The 20102-nt window shown below is 40.7% G+C and overlaps 1 protein-coding gene across 1 annotated transcript in view; it reads left to right on the plus strand.

Moving 5' to 3' along the window:
* The window catches only part of LOC118429567, a 29624-nt gene that overhangs the window by 6593 nt on the left and 2929 nt on the right, over window positions 1-20102 (plus strand). The window contains exons 3-14 of the mRNA XM_035840097.1: window positions 6526-6660; window positions 9364-9511; window positions 10795-11015; window positions 12094-12230; window positions 13341-13541; window positions 14302-14503; window positions 14981-15094; window positions 15390-15544; window positions 16305-16459; window positions 18480-18578; window positions 19179-19270; window positions 19672-19772. Coding sequence (XP_035695990.1) covers window positions 6526-6660; window positions 9364-9511; window positions 10795-11015; window positions 12094-12230; window positions 13341-13541; window positions 14302-14503; window positions 14981-15094; window positions 15390-15544; window positions 16305-16459; window positions 18480-18578; window positions 19179-19270; window positions 19672-19772 — 1760 coding nt within the window. The remainder of the gene's footprint in view (window positions 1-6525; window positions 6661-9363; window positions 9512-10794; window positions 11016-12093; window positions 12231-13340; window positions 13542-14301; window positions 14504-14980; window positions 15095-15389; window positions 15545-16304; window positions 16460-18479; window positions 18579-19178; window positions 19271-19671; window positions 19773-20102) is intronic.

The following is a 20102-nucleotide window of genomic DNA, read 5'->3' on the forward strand; positions in this document are numbered from 1 at the left end:
TTAGTTGTTTGTACAGAATTCAACATCTTGGTCTATACCCTTAAAAGGAGGTGCTTTTAGAACGCTAAAAACTGTCGACACCAGTCTCAGACAAACAATTACTTGTTACCCGTGTTGTATGTACTTGGTTGACGTGCACAGCGTGCAAAGTCTGCATGTTGGGTGCCATATCCGCAAAGCGGAACTTGTCAAATGTGATGGTTGTACCATCTGTTGATGAATCGCTTATGTCGACTTCGTGAAAGCACGGTGAAGAAAAAAAAGACGAATATATTTATAACCTACGACAGCAGACATGTAGATGTTTTTGCTACATTTGAACGTTACGACTCATGATAAAAGTCTCAGTTACTACGGTTTTGACTGCGCTAGGTACATGTTTTTGATGGTACGAGGGTGAGTCACAAAGTAATCAAAGTGATACCATAACAGGCTCATTTTCAACCGAATGAATAGAATTTGGGCACAATGGTAAAGGCATATCATCAACCTATCAAAATGAGCCTGTTTCAAAATCACTTGCATTTACTTTTTGACTCCAGCCGTATAGATAACCACATCCAAATGCAAGAGTCCAGCAGCACGTAATCTCGGAATTACGTTCAATTATCTACATGTTTACGGCAATTCCAATAGCAATGCAAAAACAGGCCAATTGGGATACATTTTTGAAGCCCGGATTCGGCGCGGGTTCGAATCCCGGGAGTCGGGATATTGTTTCTTACTGTTATTTCTTTCTGACATTAGTTTTCACACAGGGGAATTGAACCCGGCCCTTGGCGATGAGAGTGTCAAATCCTAACCACTAGACGAGATACTTTTCGTTCCCTAAATGTGACGTAGGACTAAGAGCTTCAGCTTTGACACCAACTAAGAGCCAATGGCCGTAAAATTGTAAGATATTAGCCGTAGTTTCACTGGTGTGTAAGTTGCCATGTATTTTATTCCTTTCTGACAAATTGTAAAAGGCACGAAAAACATATTCCATATACCAAATAACACTCAGTCCTTTTATCAAGACTACATACTTTGACATTAGATACTCAATAGTGCATTCTGCCTTTGATTTTTTTTACCATTGAAATGAGACACTTACAGAAGATACGGTCTAAGAACATTTTACAAGCAATTGGCAAACTGGATCAATAGATTTTGCACCTCATCAAGAAATTAGCTTAGAATTCTTAATCACCTTCTGACCTAATGTCATTCAATTAATAAAATCAACATGGCCTAAGAAGGGATCTGATGAATGTATAGAGACCATGTTCACATCTCTGGTTATCACGGCAGGCTTCAAACAACCGTTGAGAGCACCCAGTTTGGTTGCAGGGTTGTATCTAATTTCTGTTAAGTGAGGAGGTTTGATTTTTGCGCAATGGGTGTGGAAAGGGCGGCGGCGTAAATGCTATGCTATTGCAACAGCTGGCGCAAAATAAATGAAAATACCACACCAAACAGATTTGGCAACCATTTGTATGCGGGACTACGTCTCGCCTGTGAGTTTACTTGGATCGTTGGATATACTGATAATGGTAGTAGTTTACCTTCGGAGTACCGAAATTAACGAAATAAACAAAACATATAAACTAGAAAGGCCGACATTTGCCTGAGAGCAAATACAGCATATTTCAGCCATCTCTCTCTCCATGCAACAATAGACTATTTCAAAATTACCCATTTGAAAAATCACTTTTACTAATGATGGTTTAACCCAAAAATGAATCTTACAAAATTCCCCCGTTCAAGAATGGACTCCAGTGCATCCTATGTGAATTTGCACAATAGACCAGTCCAGAAATACTCCCACTGAAACCTTGGCCTTTTGAATAAGAAAGCAAATCCAAAATTGAATTTAGCAAAAAAGTCCCAGTGCATGAAAAGGTATAATAGACCAGAGTAGTATAGTAGGAGTACGCTGCGATGATTATTCAGGCGGTGCAAGGTGGTGCAGGTCAGAGGTCATCGTCTGATGGCAAAATCTAGGGAATTAGGTATTTTCTTAGCTTTGGTCGGGGTGAAATAGGGGTCAAGTCGACAGTTTGACCTACCAAGGTAACTATGACAACCCCCCCCCCCCCCTAAACACATCCCCCCCCTATTTCGAGCCATGCCCATATTTGGCCTGGTTGTAAGTCTTTACGTCGGTATACCTAACCTTTTTCTTTATGTTATCTATTTTTTTTTGTTTAACCAAGGGTCAGGCCGACATTCTGCCCCAACAAGGTAATTCTAACACCCCCACCCCCCAACACCACACCACCCCCGTCTCGTGAGACATGCCCTTACTTGCCCTGGTCGTAAGGCTATACGCCGGGATACCTTACTTTTTTTCTTAATTTTATCTGGTTTTTCGTACAGGTTAGTGGCACGTACGAACATATACCATCTATGTGTACATACAGTGAAACATTGCTTTGGAGTAACCATACGTGTTGCTCCGGAGTAAAAATAAAACTGCTCCGGAGTAAAAAAAAAACACTGCTCCGGAGTAAATGAGTAAGTATATTTGTTATAGGTAAGCATATTTGTCATGTACGTACGAACATATACCATCTATATGTACATGCAGTGAATCATTGCTTTGGAGTAGCTATACGTGTTGCTTCGGAGTAAAAAAAAACTGCTCCGGAGTAAAAAAACACTGCTCCGGAGTAAATGAGTAAGTATATTTGTTATAGGTAAGCATGTTTGTCATGTACGTACGAACATATACCATCTATATGTACATGCAGTGAATCATTGCTTTGGAGTAGTTATACGTGTTGCTCCGGAGTAAATAAACTCCTCCGGAGTAAAATAAACTGCTCCGGAGTAAAAAATACTGCTCCGAAGTATGCTCCGGAGTAAATGAGTAAGTATATTTGTTATAATAAGTTAGTATATTTGTCATGTACGTACGAACATATCTATATGTACATGCAGTGAAACATTGCTTTGGAGTAACTATAGTGTTGCTCCGGAGTAAAATAAACTGCTCCGGAGTAAAATAAACTGCTCCGGAGTAAAAATAAACTACTCCGGAGTAAAATAAACTGCTCCGGAGTAAAATGAAACTGCTCCGGAGTAAAATGAAACTGCTCCGGAGCATACGAGTAAATGAGTAAGTATATTTGTTATAGGTAAGCATATTTGTCATGTACGTACGAACATATACCGTCTATATGTACATGCAGCGAAGTATTACTTTGGAGTAGCTTCACGTGTTGCTCCGGAGTAAAAAAAAAACTGCTCCGGAGTAAGCGAGTAAGTATATTCGTGTTAAGTAACGCATACGTATTTGCCATGTACGTGCTTCTTATGTAGGCATATATCAACACAACAACACAAAAGACAGTAGTGTACAGTGATCCTGTTTCTTAAGACTTTACTATCACTTGATGTCTTTAAAAAATATATTAAGGAATTCATAACCAACGCACATGTCGTCCTATATGTCAAACGTGGTATCACATTAGGAAATAAAACTTGTACTGCAAGCGATATGGCGAGATCACATTACTTCAGTCAAAAAATTGACTCTTCCATGTAAAGTAGAGCAGTCCAAAAATACATCCGCTAAAATAGGACTTTGACATAATCACTGAAGTCCAAAAAATGGATTTTAAAAAAAAGCCCCCTCTATGCAAGAATGGACTCTTCCAGAACACCCATGTAAAATTGCAAATTAGACCCGTCCAAAAATAACCCTACTGAAAGACTTTGACAAACTAGAAGTCACCAAAGTCCAAAATATGAATTTTGAAAAATCCCCCCTCCGTGCGAGAATAAACTCTTCCAGCACACATTCTGTAAAATTGCAAAATAGACCTGTCCAAAATACATTCACTGAAAGACTTCACCAGTCCAATGATGAATTTAAAAAAAAATGAACCCCTCCGTGTAAGAATGGACTCTTCCAGATAACACCGGGCTCGCTGATTGGCTGCCACCCCCCCCCCCCCTTTAGGATATAGATTCAGGCTAAGTGATTGGTTACCTATCTATTTAGATTGAATAGACATATATGCCAGTAGGTGCAATCTGCAGCTGGGGGTCAACGACCTTAAGGTCATTGACCCCTCTGGCAATAGGAAAATGACAAAAAAATCCCCAAATATATCATTTTGACGTAGTCTATGACAAAAATTATACATGTGTCATTTGAATAAATATCTAGTGCACCCTTTTACCAAAATTTAGGTCATTTGGTTTTAAAACCAGAGCACAAGAGCCAAAAGTGTACTTTATGGTCATAAAATGGCCAAATAATCGTAAAATTAAGCATTTTGTTGTACTGTATGCCTCAAATGTTATTGAATCCATGTGCGCATATGTCTAGGGCACTCCTATACTAAATTTCAGGTCATCCGGTTCTAAAACCAAGGTACAGGAGCCAAAAGTGTCCTTTTTTGGTAAAAAAAATGACAAAAAAAATCGCAAAAATAAGCATTTCCTTATACTGTACACCAAAACTGATATTGAATCTATATGGGGGACTTATCAAGGCACATCTGTGCCAAATTTCAGCTCATTCGGTTATAATACCAGGGTACAGGGGGCCCAAATATACAGTTTTGGTCTTAAGATGACCAAAAAACCTTAATAAAATCATTTAAGAGACAGATATGGAAAAAATGAAAAAAACGTCCGAGGGTATTGGCCCACTCTACTCTTGTGCCAAATTTCAAGTCATTCAGTCTAGGAACGACGGAGATACCGTGTTCTGAAGATTTGACAGGAGAAAGAAAGAAAGAAGAAACATTACGAATACTAGAAAGGCCGACATTTGCTTGGGAGCAAATACAGCATATTCCAATCCATCTTCATACAATAATGGACTCTTCCAGAACATACCTATCTATGCAAAATGGACCAGTCTATGTGGCCCATTTCCTATTTATAGTGCGAAAGCTACCCTAATACCAAATTCCAGATCAGTTGGTTTTCTCATGTCACAGGAAGCAAAAATGTACATTTTTGGTCAATAACGGCAAGAAATCCCAAAATTCACAATTTTTAATTGATGTACACAATAGATGTGAATAGAGCCCTGTGGCCGCATAACGTACGCACCTTTATACCAAATTTCAGACCCTTTGGTTTCCATACATAGGCACAGGAGCCAAAACTTAACATTTCTAGTCTAAAAATGGCAAAAAATCCCCAAATTCAACAATTTAAAGTAATATATCTCCAAATTGAAAATGAAGAACTGTGGGCACATGCCAGACACACCTTCGTGCCGAATTTCAGGCCATTAGGTTTGTATACAAGGGCATAGGAGCCAAAAATAAACATTTTTAGTCACAAATGACCGAAAACTCCAAAATAGTTCATTTTTGAAGTGGTCAGTGAAGAAAGCGTTGATGGGATCCTGTGCCCATACGTCCAATGCACCTATGTACCAAATTTCAGGTAATTTGAATTCTATACAAGGGCATAGGAGCCAAAAATATACATTTTTAGTCAAAATTGGCCAAAAAAAACCAAAATAACTGATCTTTTTCTAATATATGAAGAGAGTGTTGATAGTTTCCTGTGCTCATATGTCCAATGCACCTCTGTGCCGAATTTCAGGTCATTAGGTAGTAATACAAGGGCATAGGAGCCAAAAATATACATTTTTAGTAAAAAATGGCCCAAACCCCTAACATAACTAATTTTTAAAGTGATATATGAAGAAAGAGTTGATGTTTTCCTGTGCTCATATGTCCAATGCACCTCTGTACCAAATGTCAGGTCATTAGCTTGTAATACCAGGGCACAGGGGCCCAAAATATACATATTTTGTCTAAAAATGACCAAAAACCCTAAATATCATAAATTCTAAGGCCTCTATCAAGAAAGTGAAAAAAACGCCTGGGGGTATTTGCTATCCCTACCTATATGCCAAATTTCAGCTCATTTGGCCCAAAAAATGAAAAAGTAGAATCCATTTGAAGATTTGACAGGAGAAGAGACAAAGGAAAAGCAATATATTGCAATCCTAGTATGGATTGCAATATAACAATATATTTCACCATACCTATGGTATGGCTGAAATATAACAAGCAAGTGCTATACAGTACAGGCAATATTAATCTCACTGGTGTGTTTACTTGGATCGGTAGAAATCCTTGGTAGTGTTAGAAGTTGGAGTACCGGAATAAACAAACAAACAAACAAACAAACAAATAAGCTTACACCTTTCTAGACTAACAAATTCTATTTTACAGGTGCTAGTTGTACTTATCTCGCTTGTGTGTTTACTTCTAGGTTCGGTGGGATCCTGGTACTGGTAGCATTGTGCATACAGAGTATTGGAGTAAACAAAAGAAAACAAATAAGCTTGTACCTTTTAACCTAACAAACTCTATTTTACAGGTGATCCTGATATCGCTGGTGTGTTTGCTTGGGTCGGTGGGATCTCTTTTTTTTGATCGGTTGGGATCCTGGTAGCGCTGTACATGAGTAGTACCGGAATAAACAAACAAACAAACAAACAAACAAACAAACCATGCACCTTTTTAAACTAACAACGTCTTTTTTTCTTCTTTTTTTCAGGTAATCCTGATCTCGCTGGTGTGCTTGCTTGGTTCGGTGGGGATTCTGGTACTGGTAGTGCTGTATCTGAAGAGTACAGTAGAGATGGTCTACCTCACCTCCCAGATACAAGAACAGACGGAATGGCGCACAAAGGTACGATATTCTCTGTTATGTTTGTAATAATGGTAAAAGTGTGTAATCTTCGGAGAAAATTCTATATAAAGGAATAATCTGTATACTTATAGCAGGGAATGGCCAAGTGACTAAGTCAGCTTTACGCGATCGCGAGATCTCTCTCTATATATGCAGATCATATGTTCTATCCCAGGTGTTATTAAATTGTATCCTTGGGAAAGAATATAACATGACTTTCCTAACTCCACCATTTGTAAAAACGAATTCAGCGGGGCCACACCACCCAATTTTATGGATGGCATCCTCTGGACACTCCGAAACTAATGGGCGTGGGTGAAAAAGTAAAATCGATGAAAATAAATGCTGATAAACAACATGATTAAACATCCAGACCATTTTCCCAGGTTTAATTTGTCTTATGCTCACATCCTATAAGACTGTACGCATGTGTGAGACAATCTCCACCATTTCAAACATCTTAATATTGCCATTTAGGAACAAGGGTGCTGCCGCCCCATGCCCCGACCATGTGTCTCTTTTGTTGGAGAGCAGATCCACTGACCAACCTTGAATTAGGATTGACCAGGATTCAGTGCTATTTCGTAATTACATATGGCCACAGTTTTTTTAGAACCATCCATTAAATTAAATCAGTGTGGCCTAAAAGACAAAAGATTGATAGGGGTGGGTTCCACCTTTAAATATTGCGACCTGAAAAAATTGGATAACAATCCGCTGCGCTTTTTGCCTCAAAAGGGCTATGTGACTACTTTTTCCTTCACCTTGAAATACTGTTTCGTAGACCAGTACTTTAGAATTTGAAATCTTTACCATAACTTCGTTGGGACGTTTCGACATAGGTCAGTAAAAATGATTGACGTACATGAGTATTTTAAAAGCTCAATAAGTGCGTACTTACATCTCTTGAATGTGCGTCAGACGTGGCCTAGATAGCAGTGGGTTTGTTAGCTCAAAGAAATCGACTCTAAAGCTGCGTCCTCTTCAAAGTTGTGCGAAAAGGGAACATCTGTTTTCATCCACAGTTGCCAGTCACGTAGAACACAAAATATACAGATTAGGGATTCTTTAATGAACAGACTGACATAGAAGTAGTCCGTTCACGACCTAATGCTATTTCGAATCAAACGCGAATCAGCATAGAATTATAGATAAAGCATATTCATACAAACGTAGGAACTATCATAGAAGACTTTTCTGTTTATAGAATCTGTCTCTTTTGGTTTGTTTGTCCGTCTTTTTCCGTCTGTCTGCCAGTCTCTGTTTGTCTGTCTGTGTCTGTCAGCATGTCTGTTAATCTCTGTCTGCCTGCCTCTGTCACTGTCTATCTGTGTCTGTCTGTCTGTCTATTTCTTTCTGTCTGCATGCATGTCACTGTCAGTCTGTGTCTGTTTGTCTGTCTATCTCTGTCTGTTTGCATGCCTGTCACTGTCACTCTGTGTCTGTCTGTCTATCTCTGTCTGTCTGCATGCCTGTCACTGTCACTCTGTGTCTGTCTGCCAGCCTATCTGTCTGTATGCCTGCCTCTGTCACTATCTGTCTGTATCTGTCTAAGTGTACCCGTCTCTTTCACTGTCTGTCTGCCTATCTTAGCTATCTGTCTGTCTGTCTGTTGATGTCTAACTGTCTGTCTTTGTCTGTGTCGATATCTCTGTCTTCCATCGCCTGTCAGTCTATGTCTCAGTCCGTCTTTCTCTGCCTGTCTGTGTCTATCAATTTCTATCTGTCTATTTCTGTCTGTCTGCCTAGTCTATGTATGTCTTTGTCACGGTTTTTATCCGTCGCTATCTGCCTACGTCTACCACAGTCTATCTCTGTCCGTCTCTGTCTGTCTGTGTCTGTATGTCTGCTTAGCCTATGTCTGACTCTCCCTGTCTTTATCTCTATCCGCCTATTTTTGTGTGTCCGTCTCTCTATCAAACAGTATCGTAACCTAGCCTCCGTAGCATGCTCTCTACGGACTGTTTTGGCACTTTTGCTGGCCATTTCTTTTTGTACTGGGTCGCTGTTTGCTGGCCTCTCTCATAGCCGTCCATTTTCAAAATAGAGCCTGCTATGGAGGCTAATCGTAACCCCAAAAGATAACAACTAAGTAAAAAAAAAAGACAAGAAAAATTCACAGTAGGGTCCAGTTTGTTTATAAGGATAAAGAACATGATGAAAATATATTTTAATTATACTAGTACATGGATTGGACATAATTCATCTTGTCTTGTGAATAACTGTTTATCTGGTTAAGCCCTGCTTTGTTTTTAATTTGTAAAGAAAGGGTCATGAAAAAGTACTGCAAATACATGTAATGTTACTTCACTCTAATCCACAGGGTAACCAATATCCATTGCTAAAAGATCTACATGTAGGAACATCAAGTCAAAAGACCGTTGTTTCAAATCGTAACATTTTCACAATATTGCAGTTACTTTCAAATCATTGCGCTGGTCAGCGACTTAATATCACATGCACCAAGTACCTTTTTTTTTAAACAATGTTTATTTATGTATCTATTGGTTTGGCAGTTCAGCACCCTTTCCCCCGGCTTTCACGGAGAGCTAGAGGGACGGAGAAAAATACAATAGATATATCTTACCCGCGGATAAAAGTTGAATGTTGTAAAATAAAGGCATGTTGCTTTACACCATCTATAAACAACGCTTCAGGCCTGAATGTATTTTCGCCCTTACTAATGCCCCCCTCCCCACACAGGTAATGCACGCCGTATATAGCCTGATAGAGGAGAGAGGTCTCACGGCGCTACTGATCGTCTCCAAGCGACAGCACGGTGACCAGGACATTGGACTCGTGCTGAGCAGAGTTTTAGAAGCGTTTGAAGTCACCGACACTGATATTACAGGTGGGGTGAGCTATTTCATCGGTATCGAATCTAAACCCAAAATTTTTTTGACAAACCTAGCAAACGAATTGTTCCCGAGCAATCTTTATTTCTCTGTCTTTTAATATACACACCTTGGGCATGTAAATTGCAGACGTCACATTGAAGTTACGTAGTAGAGGGCTCAAAACGGGAATATAGTGCCACCTAAATTCCTTGAAAAATCTAACTTTCCTTGAAAACTTTGGTCCAATCTGGAGACTTGATAAAGAGGAACAAGTAGGGTCTCAAATTTTTCATTTTTGTCTAAATGTTTTCAGGTTAGCAGTTTAGTCGACGGATTCGAGTCGTTGGGTACTGCGAGTAAAATCAGTGGGTATGGGATCTTGGTCAAGTGTGAGGTTGCTTTCATAGAGCAAGCATTCCTCGGAGTTTGAGGAATGCTTGCTCTGGTTGAAACTCTGTTTTCTTTGATTTTTTTGTAAAGACGACCCTTGTAATGTTCTGATGAATATGAATTTTGTGAATTGAAATTTGGTTGGTACTTCTGAAGCCTTGTCTTAATGCATACTAACGTGATATTCAATGGTCAGATCGTACGATTAATAACATCTCTCAAGTGTAGGGCCGCCATTTTGGCCCACTGACCAACAGTACCAAAATCTATTTAGTGCGAATCTTCGAGCAAATTTTCTGGTGGCAAATTTATAATGCCGGGCAAGACTGGATTTTACGGCCAGGCGACCCATCTGTGGTTGAATGATTGTGTTGGTCGGCATTTGCGTTTTTGCCACAGGCAGATTCCCTAGGAGATTAATATCAAATATACGTTTGCAGGGCACAGGACAGTAATGTAAAAATAGGCAAGGTCAGATTGTCCTTATCTCATCCGTGAACATTTCAGTAGCCCGCTGTCTCAGGTTTTGAAACAGTCCGATTCGAAGGATTTCAACTCTCGCGAGATATTACCAAAGCGCACGAGAACTGATGAATCTACGCATCATTTGTGTATGGAGAGACTGTACTTAGATGGGGGACCACCAAGAAAGACTGGTCATATCAAAGACTCTAAAATTGTACATACTTCTTTCTCTGCTAAGAGGAAAAGTATTGAAGCTAAACATAATACACTACCAGTAGACTACCCCCTCCTGTAGTGTCCTATGTATATGGCCACAGGGCTACGAAACGGAGATGGGTGCCGGACCCGACGGGAAAAAATTATGTATGGGTAACTTTAGCTTACTAGCTTAGCATATTAAGATTTTAGTCATTAGAAGAATATGTGTCCTTTGACCCTGTAGAAATCAGTGGATGGCCGGACAAGACCATCGAACATAGCCCGCCGTCCAGCGCCTTCCACTCTCGCGAGAACTTCCTCCGCCAGCTCAACCTACACCGCACCAAGATCGAGACGGGCGGCACGTGTGACGAGATGATGACCTTCTACACCCAGGCCATCTCTCGTCTCATCCTCTGGGTAGAGAAAAGCGTCAGGTCGGAGGATCGTAACAACGTCTGGCAGGTGGGTAGCTTTTTACATTCCAGGTCATGGGGTCAATGGAAGATGCTACTAATTCGCGGGGTATCAATAATCATTTTTGGACTGTCTGTGTTTTATTTTAGATACCAACTCCATATCATGTTTTAACTGTTCGTACTATCGCCAGGTACGGATGGAGCATGTTCAAACCAAAACTTGGACACAAATTGGCAAATTGGACAAACTTGCAATCGGCTATATGTATCAAATAAAAAAAAAATGAAGAAATGAAATAGATTGGATATGCAACTTTGCTCCAACAAAGCTTCTCTACAGGACTAAATGTTTCTGTCAAATATTTACATGTATGGATATTTGTCGATAATTGAAGTTCATTATATGTCAGTCCTTTAGGTATAAAATGTACATGTATTTTAAGGTGGTGCATGTGGATAAACTGGGCGCTTTTGACTGTGCAGTTTTGTACATGTGCTAATGAAAAACGCTACTTCACCTTTATCTGCGGGGTAACCTTTATCTGTCGTATTTACAAACAGGGCATTTAGGCAAATAATCAGGACCGACGGTGGCTTCAAATCGAGATATTTTCAAAATATTGCAGTTTGAAGCCACCATCCGTTGACTTGATATGCCCGAATACCCTACTTTCAGAAACAACGAATATAGGTTGCCCCACGGATAAAGGTGAATTAGCGTTACGTACAATTAAATTTTTCACCAGAAAATCACCAAAAAATATGATTTTAGGCGGTCAAAATTTTGTGTTGAATCACAAAACCAAAAATTTATTGATATTTTTATGATCCTCTCAGCAGGCTCTACTAGCCTGTGAATTTTCACTGAAAAATATTGATGTTTAAATTTTTGCCCCTCCCCCTTGTTTAAGACACGAAATTTCCAGATCATTTAGGTGGTGATAGGTTTGAAGGCTGATAGCCGGTAGAAAGCTACCATACCAGAATGGCTATCACATCAAAATATATGCCACAGGCCTTCTACTATTCAAAAATAACAAGGAGAATTTGCCACCTCGGAGGTACCGATTTTTCCTCTGGCCCATGGACTAAATATGATAATGTATTGTATTGGTGCTTTGCAGATCCTGATGGCGTACGTTGACTTGTTGGTTGCGGCTGACCACGCGGACAGAGTACGGATCTGGGGCAGTCAGTACTACTCACAGGGCGGGCTGCCGGACACTCTCTTCATGCTCATGTCTCACTCGGACTATCACAGGTTAGACTGCCACAAACAGAATATGATCGATGATATCCCGTCTATAACTTCTAGGCCAAAATCTTGTGTCAAAAGAAAGATGCAATTCACAAAATCATTATGCAGCTTAGACTAAGCATCCAACAAAATGCGTCATTAATTCGATCTAACTATGTTATTTGCTTTTGGACAGAGCCATGGACAACATGGCATTGCACTCAAATTGATACCTTATTTCCTATAGGAAGACATACAAAGAACAACAATATAAATATGGTAAGGTATTCCCGGCCTTTTTGAGACCGTAGGGGTATCAGGTTCCGAAAATAGTTTCATCAGGTTGGTAGAATATAGGATAAGGGAGAAATTCTTTGTACACAACCAGTGGGTACTTACATAGCTTACGTTTCGATGTCTCTCAGACACCTTCGTCAGAGCTTCTAACTGGAGTTCTGCTTCTCACCGCTATATGTAGCCGATGTAGGTGGCGCTTTTGTGGTGAGAAAACAATCCCAAACGTGGCTTAGTTTGTATCCCCCCTCGTCCTGGTTCATCACTGGGGTTAACTTTCTTATCCAGGTATCAGGTTGTTGCCCCCCGTGTCCCGGGCATGGTATTGAACAGAGGATCTCATCTCTTCTTCTACACATTACTGCACAACCTAATGCAGGTACCAATTTTTACACATGAATGGTGTGAGGAAAGTCGTCTAAAGTGCCTTTTAATCTGTTGGTATTAAGTTCAAATCCTCGGAAGGGGCTGTACCCGTCTTTCGGAAGAGACGTAAAATGTGGGTTTGACGAGATCGAGTTCGACGGGAAGTGCTTATAGAGATATACCAGATTTACCCTGCAATTGCAATTACTCACGCAACTGGATGTGATTTTGAAATAAAAAAAATAATAAAAAAAACGTATGGCTATACATTTCAGATTACATCCGTTATATTTCGTCGGTGAAACTGAAAAGATCTAGTTGTAGAGCAGGTTTTGTATCCTAGCTACGCAGGATAGTTCGTAACTATGAAGCCAAGGATACTTATTGACATAAATGCCATTAGGCACTACAAGGTCATGACGTCAACATCAAACGACAACTCCTTCCTTACCCGTTTCTATGCCATCTCCATAGCAACGAGTTCCTGGCGTCTAGCCAACGCTTCTCGCAGGGAACGGGCATGCTCTGTAGCGAGGAGTTTGGGCTGGGTCTGGAGCTGCTGCGGGGAGCCGGCACGTCCCAGTGGTGGGAGGCGCTCGGGCAGAATCGGATCATCCCGCCGAGCTTTAACCAGTCCCTCACGTGGTACGAGAACATCACGGAGTTCGTCCAAGAGTACGTAGATTTTATTATTACCTTTGTCGAGAAAATGATGTTTTGTGTGCCGTCCGTTTGGTTGTGTGCTTGAAAAACATCACTCGAGAAACTGCAGGTGGATCTTTATGTAATTTGGTAGATTGGCAGCGGTAGGTGAAAAGAATGTTAGTTTCGATAATAACCCTCCTAGCGGCTTTCTGTGGTACTACAGCAGTGGAGTATGTTTGGTCCCCTAGCAAATTGTTATGAACTGCAGGGGTCGATTTTTTTCTCTTCGCCTTTGTACAGCTTAGATGAAATCTTTTCTCATACAAAATATACATACACAGACCAGCGTGTTACTTTTGATTTTTCAAAAATTAATCCAGCTGATTTGGCAAGATAGATACATAACATGATATGTTTTATGGATTGTCAATATTGTCTGATACTTGCAAGTAAAATGTTGACAGAACACAGTTTAATGTCTGTCCTTAGTGCTGAACAACCGGTGCTTGTCCTTTGGGTGTTATAATCAATGAATGACCTGTAAATTCGAAGGGCTAGGCACAGATCATTAGATCAACAGTTACCTTTACCTTACCAACACAGAACATTACCCGGTACAAAATTTCAGCTGACTCCGTCAGACTTGTGATAGGCTTGTCTACTGCAGCTTCAGGGACGTGACGTTTACTGCAATAGGTCTTAGCTCCCAGACAACCTGTGTCGTCCCCCGTCACTGTTCAATGTTGGATAAACATATCTGTTTTGCCCCCCTCCACCCCCACCCCCACAGCTTGCACAAATGCCAGATCTACCTATCAGACTTCACCACGGCCGAAGTGTCCCACCAGATGAGTCACCTCCACCGTACCCTGGCGCTCCAGATCTCCCTGTCCGCTGTCGTGGTTCTCTGTTTCTTCAGCGTCGTGTCACTCGTTCACAAGATGATCGTCTGGGTCAAAAACTTCGCTGCCATGTTGGAGCAAAGGACAGAGGTTAGCCTCTCTTACATTATGTTACTTCGTTTGCTTCAAGAAGTTCATCAAATTCGAATTCGAAATATAAGCGTTACTTTTTACTATTGCATGATTTGGAGACTCAAAAGAAAGAAAAAAGTCCAATTCTACACGAGATGTTTCAGCTCTGAGGCGTAGCAAATTAAAATTTTCGAAGAGTTGGGCCGTTTTTGGTCGTAGTCATTTTCTAAATTTGATTTCTAGAATTTTGCGATTTGCTTTTCCCTTCGACTATACTTGATCTACAATTTCTGTCAACTAACGATGCTATAAAGGCTAAAGGTCTTTGCTATGTTGATGTTTTAATGAAATAAAACTGCAAAAAAGGAGTACTGATTTGATATGTTTATACGTGTTCACTGCCATTTTGTTTGTACTACATGTTGCGCACTTGGAATTTATGATGCTCATCATTATTTTATTGTTTGTTTGCTTGTTTGTTTGTTTACTAAATAGGAGCTGCGTAAGGAGAAGAAACTGACGGACCGTTTGCTGCACGAGATGTTACCGCCCATGATTGCCGATCAACTGAAGAAGCGTCAGCCGGTGGAAGCAGAGAGTTACGATCAGGTAGCTAAACATTTTAGCAAAATATAGCCAAGAAATAAAATTGTGGTAGGTCATTTTTATACACAGAACAGGCGCATCCTACCTCGTCTATGTACAAGAATCGTGTAATTGGTGTAATGGATATTTGGAGAATTGGAAGGATGGTCTCACTCTGATCCAATGTTGTAGTATCGTAGGAATGACAAGTGAATGCAATGGCTACGTATACACTCACACAGTTATATCGGTTCGTTAGGATTACCTAATTAGATCTTGTCGATATATTGTCATAAAAAATGTCATTTCGTATTTTCAGGTGACGGTGTTCTTCTCGGATATAGTTGGGTTCACGAACATCGCGGCATCCTGCACCCCCATGCAGGTTGTGGAGATCCTCAACTCTCTGTACGTCTGCTTCGACATCCGCATCCAGCTGTATGACGTCTACAAGGTCGAGACCATCGGGGACGGGTCAGTGATTTAATATGCAGTTAAATCTCGCGTGAACTCTGTCTAAATCTCGCGTGAGCTTTTGGCAAATCTCGCGTGAACTCTCGCGAAATCTTGCGGTGGCGCATTTTCTTCTGATAAATGGTTGCCGTCGTTTGAAACGGTTGATGCTGATTGGTAGATACCATACCCGAGCATATCATAACTTTTTGTGGTGGCAAAAGCGTATAAAACACATTAAAGGAACCTTCCTATGAAAATTAACGCGAAATGCCGGTAAAATGACTGGGGAGAAAAAGTGCACCGGCTCGGGTTCGAACCAAGGTGAGAGAAGCTTATAATTAACCTAAAATCGTACTCCTCTACGCTACAAAATATCAATGTCGCGGGATTTATTGAGCGTGCTAATGCATTTTAAGATATGACATCGTCCGTTTTAAACGATAGCTCCGTTATTGCATACTCTGTAACTGCTACTATTATTGATACTTCTACTACTACTACTACAACAACTACTACTACTACTACAATGTACTACTACTACTACCCCTGCCAGTTAGGCTATGTAGACTATGAATCTGCACAAAGGGACTTATAGACAATAGTTGTTACAGTTAATTATTTTCTCTACCCAAATAGCAATGTATAATACGTTTTACAAATTATACAAGGCTAACATTGAAAAGAAGACTCTTAGAGCATTTTTCATCGATTACACAAATGAGACACTGGGCTGTATGCAAATGAGACCCTGATTTGCATAATTTATGTCCTGTTGCAGGTACATGGTGGCGAGCGGTGTCCCCGAGCGGAACGGCGACCGTCACGCCGAGCAGATCGCCATCATGGCGCTGGATCTGCTGGTCGCCATTGATGAGGTCACCATCCCGCACTCACCCGACAAGAGACTGCGCCTGCGTATTGGGATACATACCGGTGAGACCAGCAGTTCAGATTTTTCAAGTTTTTTCTAGGCCTCACACTTGACATTGGATGGGCCGACTACTCTCTCTTGGCAGCCAGGGGCTGAATTGTGAGGAGCTTACAATAGGCGGGGCTAAATCGCAAGGGTCTGGAGCGAGCTGCCATTCGGCACCACTCAGGTGACCTCAATACGACAGTAATTGCCGCAGGAGCGGCCACGGGACTGTAGGTTTCGAACCACTCACTCCGCACAATCGCACGTGTGGTGGGTTCTTAATTTTATGAATAACATCCTCTGGAGACCCCAAAACTAATGTTCGAGGGCGAAAAACAAAAAGAAGACAAATCCAGCACCAAAAATAAATGCCGCAAAACCACAAGGCTAAACATCCAATTCATATTTTCCAGGCTTAGGTTGTCTAAGTTTACATCCGTCATTTCAATCACTTCTCAGAGGTAAGGTCACTTTTGAGAGTACTGTTAATCAATGACTGAGAAGCACGATACGGTTTCATACATTCACATCAGTCTCACACGTATCTTTGTACGGATGCGTAACTGCTCGGGGTGATAAACCCGTTTCCACGGCAACCGTTGATTAACAAAATCTCACACGTATCTTTGTACGGATGCGTACCTGCTTGCGGCGATACACCCGTTTCCATGACGACCGTTTAGTCACGAAATCGGTAAAAAAAAGTTCGCTGCAGGCGGTCGCTACTGGATGCCTGACTCTTGTTACTCGAGACGACGTGAGATTAATAAGCGACCTTTTCTTTGATCAAAAAGATTAAAACGACGCAGCAGCAAAGCCAACGTTCTGAAGTACCAAGGAGGAAGAATTGAGAGTGGTGAAAGTCGTGTTTTTTCGTAAAAAAGAAGATTAAGACCGCACAGTCAAGCCAAATACAGAAGATCCATATGAATTCAAAAATAGAAATATACACAGATTGTTTGAAAGGTTATTAAAACCTTCACAACTAACCCAAAGGGGCCTTTTGTGGGGATTGACTAATCGTAGTTTGTAATTACTATAAAAAAAGAACCCGTGCATAATTGACGTTTTTTGAAGTTATATGGTAAGTGTGCTCAACAAAGAATTTTTAAAAAATCTGCTGATGTTATTAACAAGCCCATGTAAACCACGAATTATAACATAGAAGTCTATGGAAAGAAAAAAATAAACCCTCATCAATGAGAGCTTATACGCCAGGGGAATTCTCTGAGGCATACAAGGTGTTACGTCTACAACAGCGCACCGCAACGTACAGGCACAGGGTGTGACGCCATCAAGGACCTCATTAGAGATTACCTGAAGGCGTTTGAAGTGGTTACCAAGGTGACACTGACGCGTTTTGTTTTCAAGTGCGGAGATAATTGAATCTACTGTACTCGTAGTTTAATGAGCATTTATGTCATTTCCTCCCAAACATTTTCAGCATTGCCCCGGTTAATTTGTTGGCACCGGATACACACGAAATGCGCGATAGACACATGTTTTTCGTATATACAACACATTCTATATTTCATAATGTTATGAAAGAAATGTTTATAAATTTAAACGAAGCATAGAGAAATCCGGTACTTTTACATTTCATCTAAAGGAATGTGTTTTAGAATCCTATATATATTCTTAGAACCCGTTATATGTTTTTGTTCTATGTCATTATTCATTTAAAAGTGGTATCTCACTGCACTTTGGGTACCAGTGTGGCACTGCGGGGTTTGAAAGATTACTCAACTATATTCAGATAAAGAACGGATTTTCTTACGTTTTTGCATTTTTACTTCTTCTGTCTCATACTTTTTACGTATTAGCCAATATCTAAATTATCGGCGAAAATAACACAAATATCGGCAAAAATAAGACAACAGTGCCGCAAGGAACGGACCCCGCAGTGCCGCACCGGTGGCTCATATGAAGTGAGAAACCACCATGCCTTTTCATGATATTCGTGACAACTCAATTTTACAGTATGAAATATGGGGAGGCGTGATATGCCTTAATTTTGTTTTAATCCTCATACATAAGGACCTGCGGTGGCTGCTGTGGTGGGGGTTAAAATGCCGCGCTACTGTCTTTTCGGCGACACCGTCAACACAGCCTCAAGAATGGAGTCATCCAGTCTACGTACGGAAACCATTTTGAAGCGACCTCTGTCGACTTTCACACTCCCTGCAGCCGTGTTTTGTATACTACTGTCTGTCTACTTGTATGTGAACATGTATGTTTCCCACAATTGTTTACACAGGTTACGTGATGGTGACGTAGACTACGATGTTTACGGAATGTGGTGACGTGAGCACATATCCCCTGCCTCAAACTTGCACCGTACCGTCAAACCAATTGTGTACACGGTATTCTTATCATTATCTTCGTCAAGTAGGCTATTTCACCGTTTGTATGTGTGTGTGTGTGTGTGTGTGTGTGTGTGTGTGTGTGTGTGTGTGTGTGTGTATGAGTGTGTATGCGCGTAAAACAGCATAACAAGAGAAGTCGAGGTTGGATCTTTATGGTATTTGGAATATGTTGTTAGGGTCTGCCCTTCAGCCATTATGCTTTGCATATGACATGTTTGCCCTTTGACTTCCACGTCACGTGACTACGCTATGCTGTGCTGATGAAAAATGGCGGACGGAATTCCACTTACCCAGAAACATTGATGGTCATGCATATATCGGACTTAAATATCCATCCTTAGCTAATATTCGTGTTTTTTTTTGCTAATAGCGCAGAAAATTCAAGTGAGCCACGAAACATACACGGCGCTGAGAAAGAAAGACTGCTTCATCATGCAGCCAAGAGGAGAGGTCGACATCAAGGTATGCAAAATACAGCATTTACTTTACTCTTAAATTCGTAAACATAAATACCATAAATTCCATGACTATTTTTAAGCAGACTTGTAATTCACCAAATAACAACCACATGGTTTATAAACCGACTTTTTGGTGACTGTCTGTCACCTTCTTCAGACTAATTTTGGCTGGATAATATTGCACTGCAGCATAGGTGTCGCTGCTTACATATGCGGTCCCAAACGTAAAACATTTGCCTATTAACATATGTAATATATCTTCTTATAGAGGATATAAGAAGTAAACTTTGTTCCATGCAAAGTAGTTATTTATATAATATTATTTTACTTGATTTATTTAACACAATTTTTACTATTACTAATCTGTTTAATAAAGATGACAACAACAGTTTTTACCGTTTGCAGGGGAAAGGAAAGATGAAGACCTACTGGCTTGTTGGACACAAGAACCACCGAGAGATGGACGTGGAGACCAGTCTGGTCTGCTCACACCAGCGGTCTACAAGGTTGGATAAACAAAACAAGACTTATAGAAATAGCTAAACTTTCTTTCCAACACTGAATTAATATAGGGACTTACCCTAAATTTTCGGCCAACTCCGTCGACCTTGTTCACAGAATGACCCTATCTCCAGCAGTGACGTAAGGAACACGCCACTTTTGCAGGAGGGGGTCATAAGTATCAGAAAGTCTGTGCCGCCCCCCGTCTCTGTTGAGTGTGGGCCGGTGTGCTCTAATGTACACAGCCTCCTTCACTCCTCGCGCGAAGAAATCCTGTTCTGAGGTCTAAGATTTTGACTTTCTCCAGCGATACGGAATGTCCCGGAGACTCTTTC

The sequence above is a fragment of the Branchiostoma floridae genome, chromosome 13 (assembly GCF_000003815.2).
Source record: "Branchiostoma floridae strain S238N-H82 chromosome 13, Bfl_VNyyK, whole genome shotgun sequence".
NCBI lineage: Eukaryota > Metazoa > Chordata > Leptocardii > Amphioxiformes > Branchiostomatidae > Branchiostoma > Branchiostoma floridae.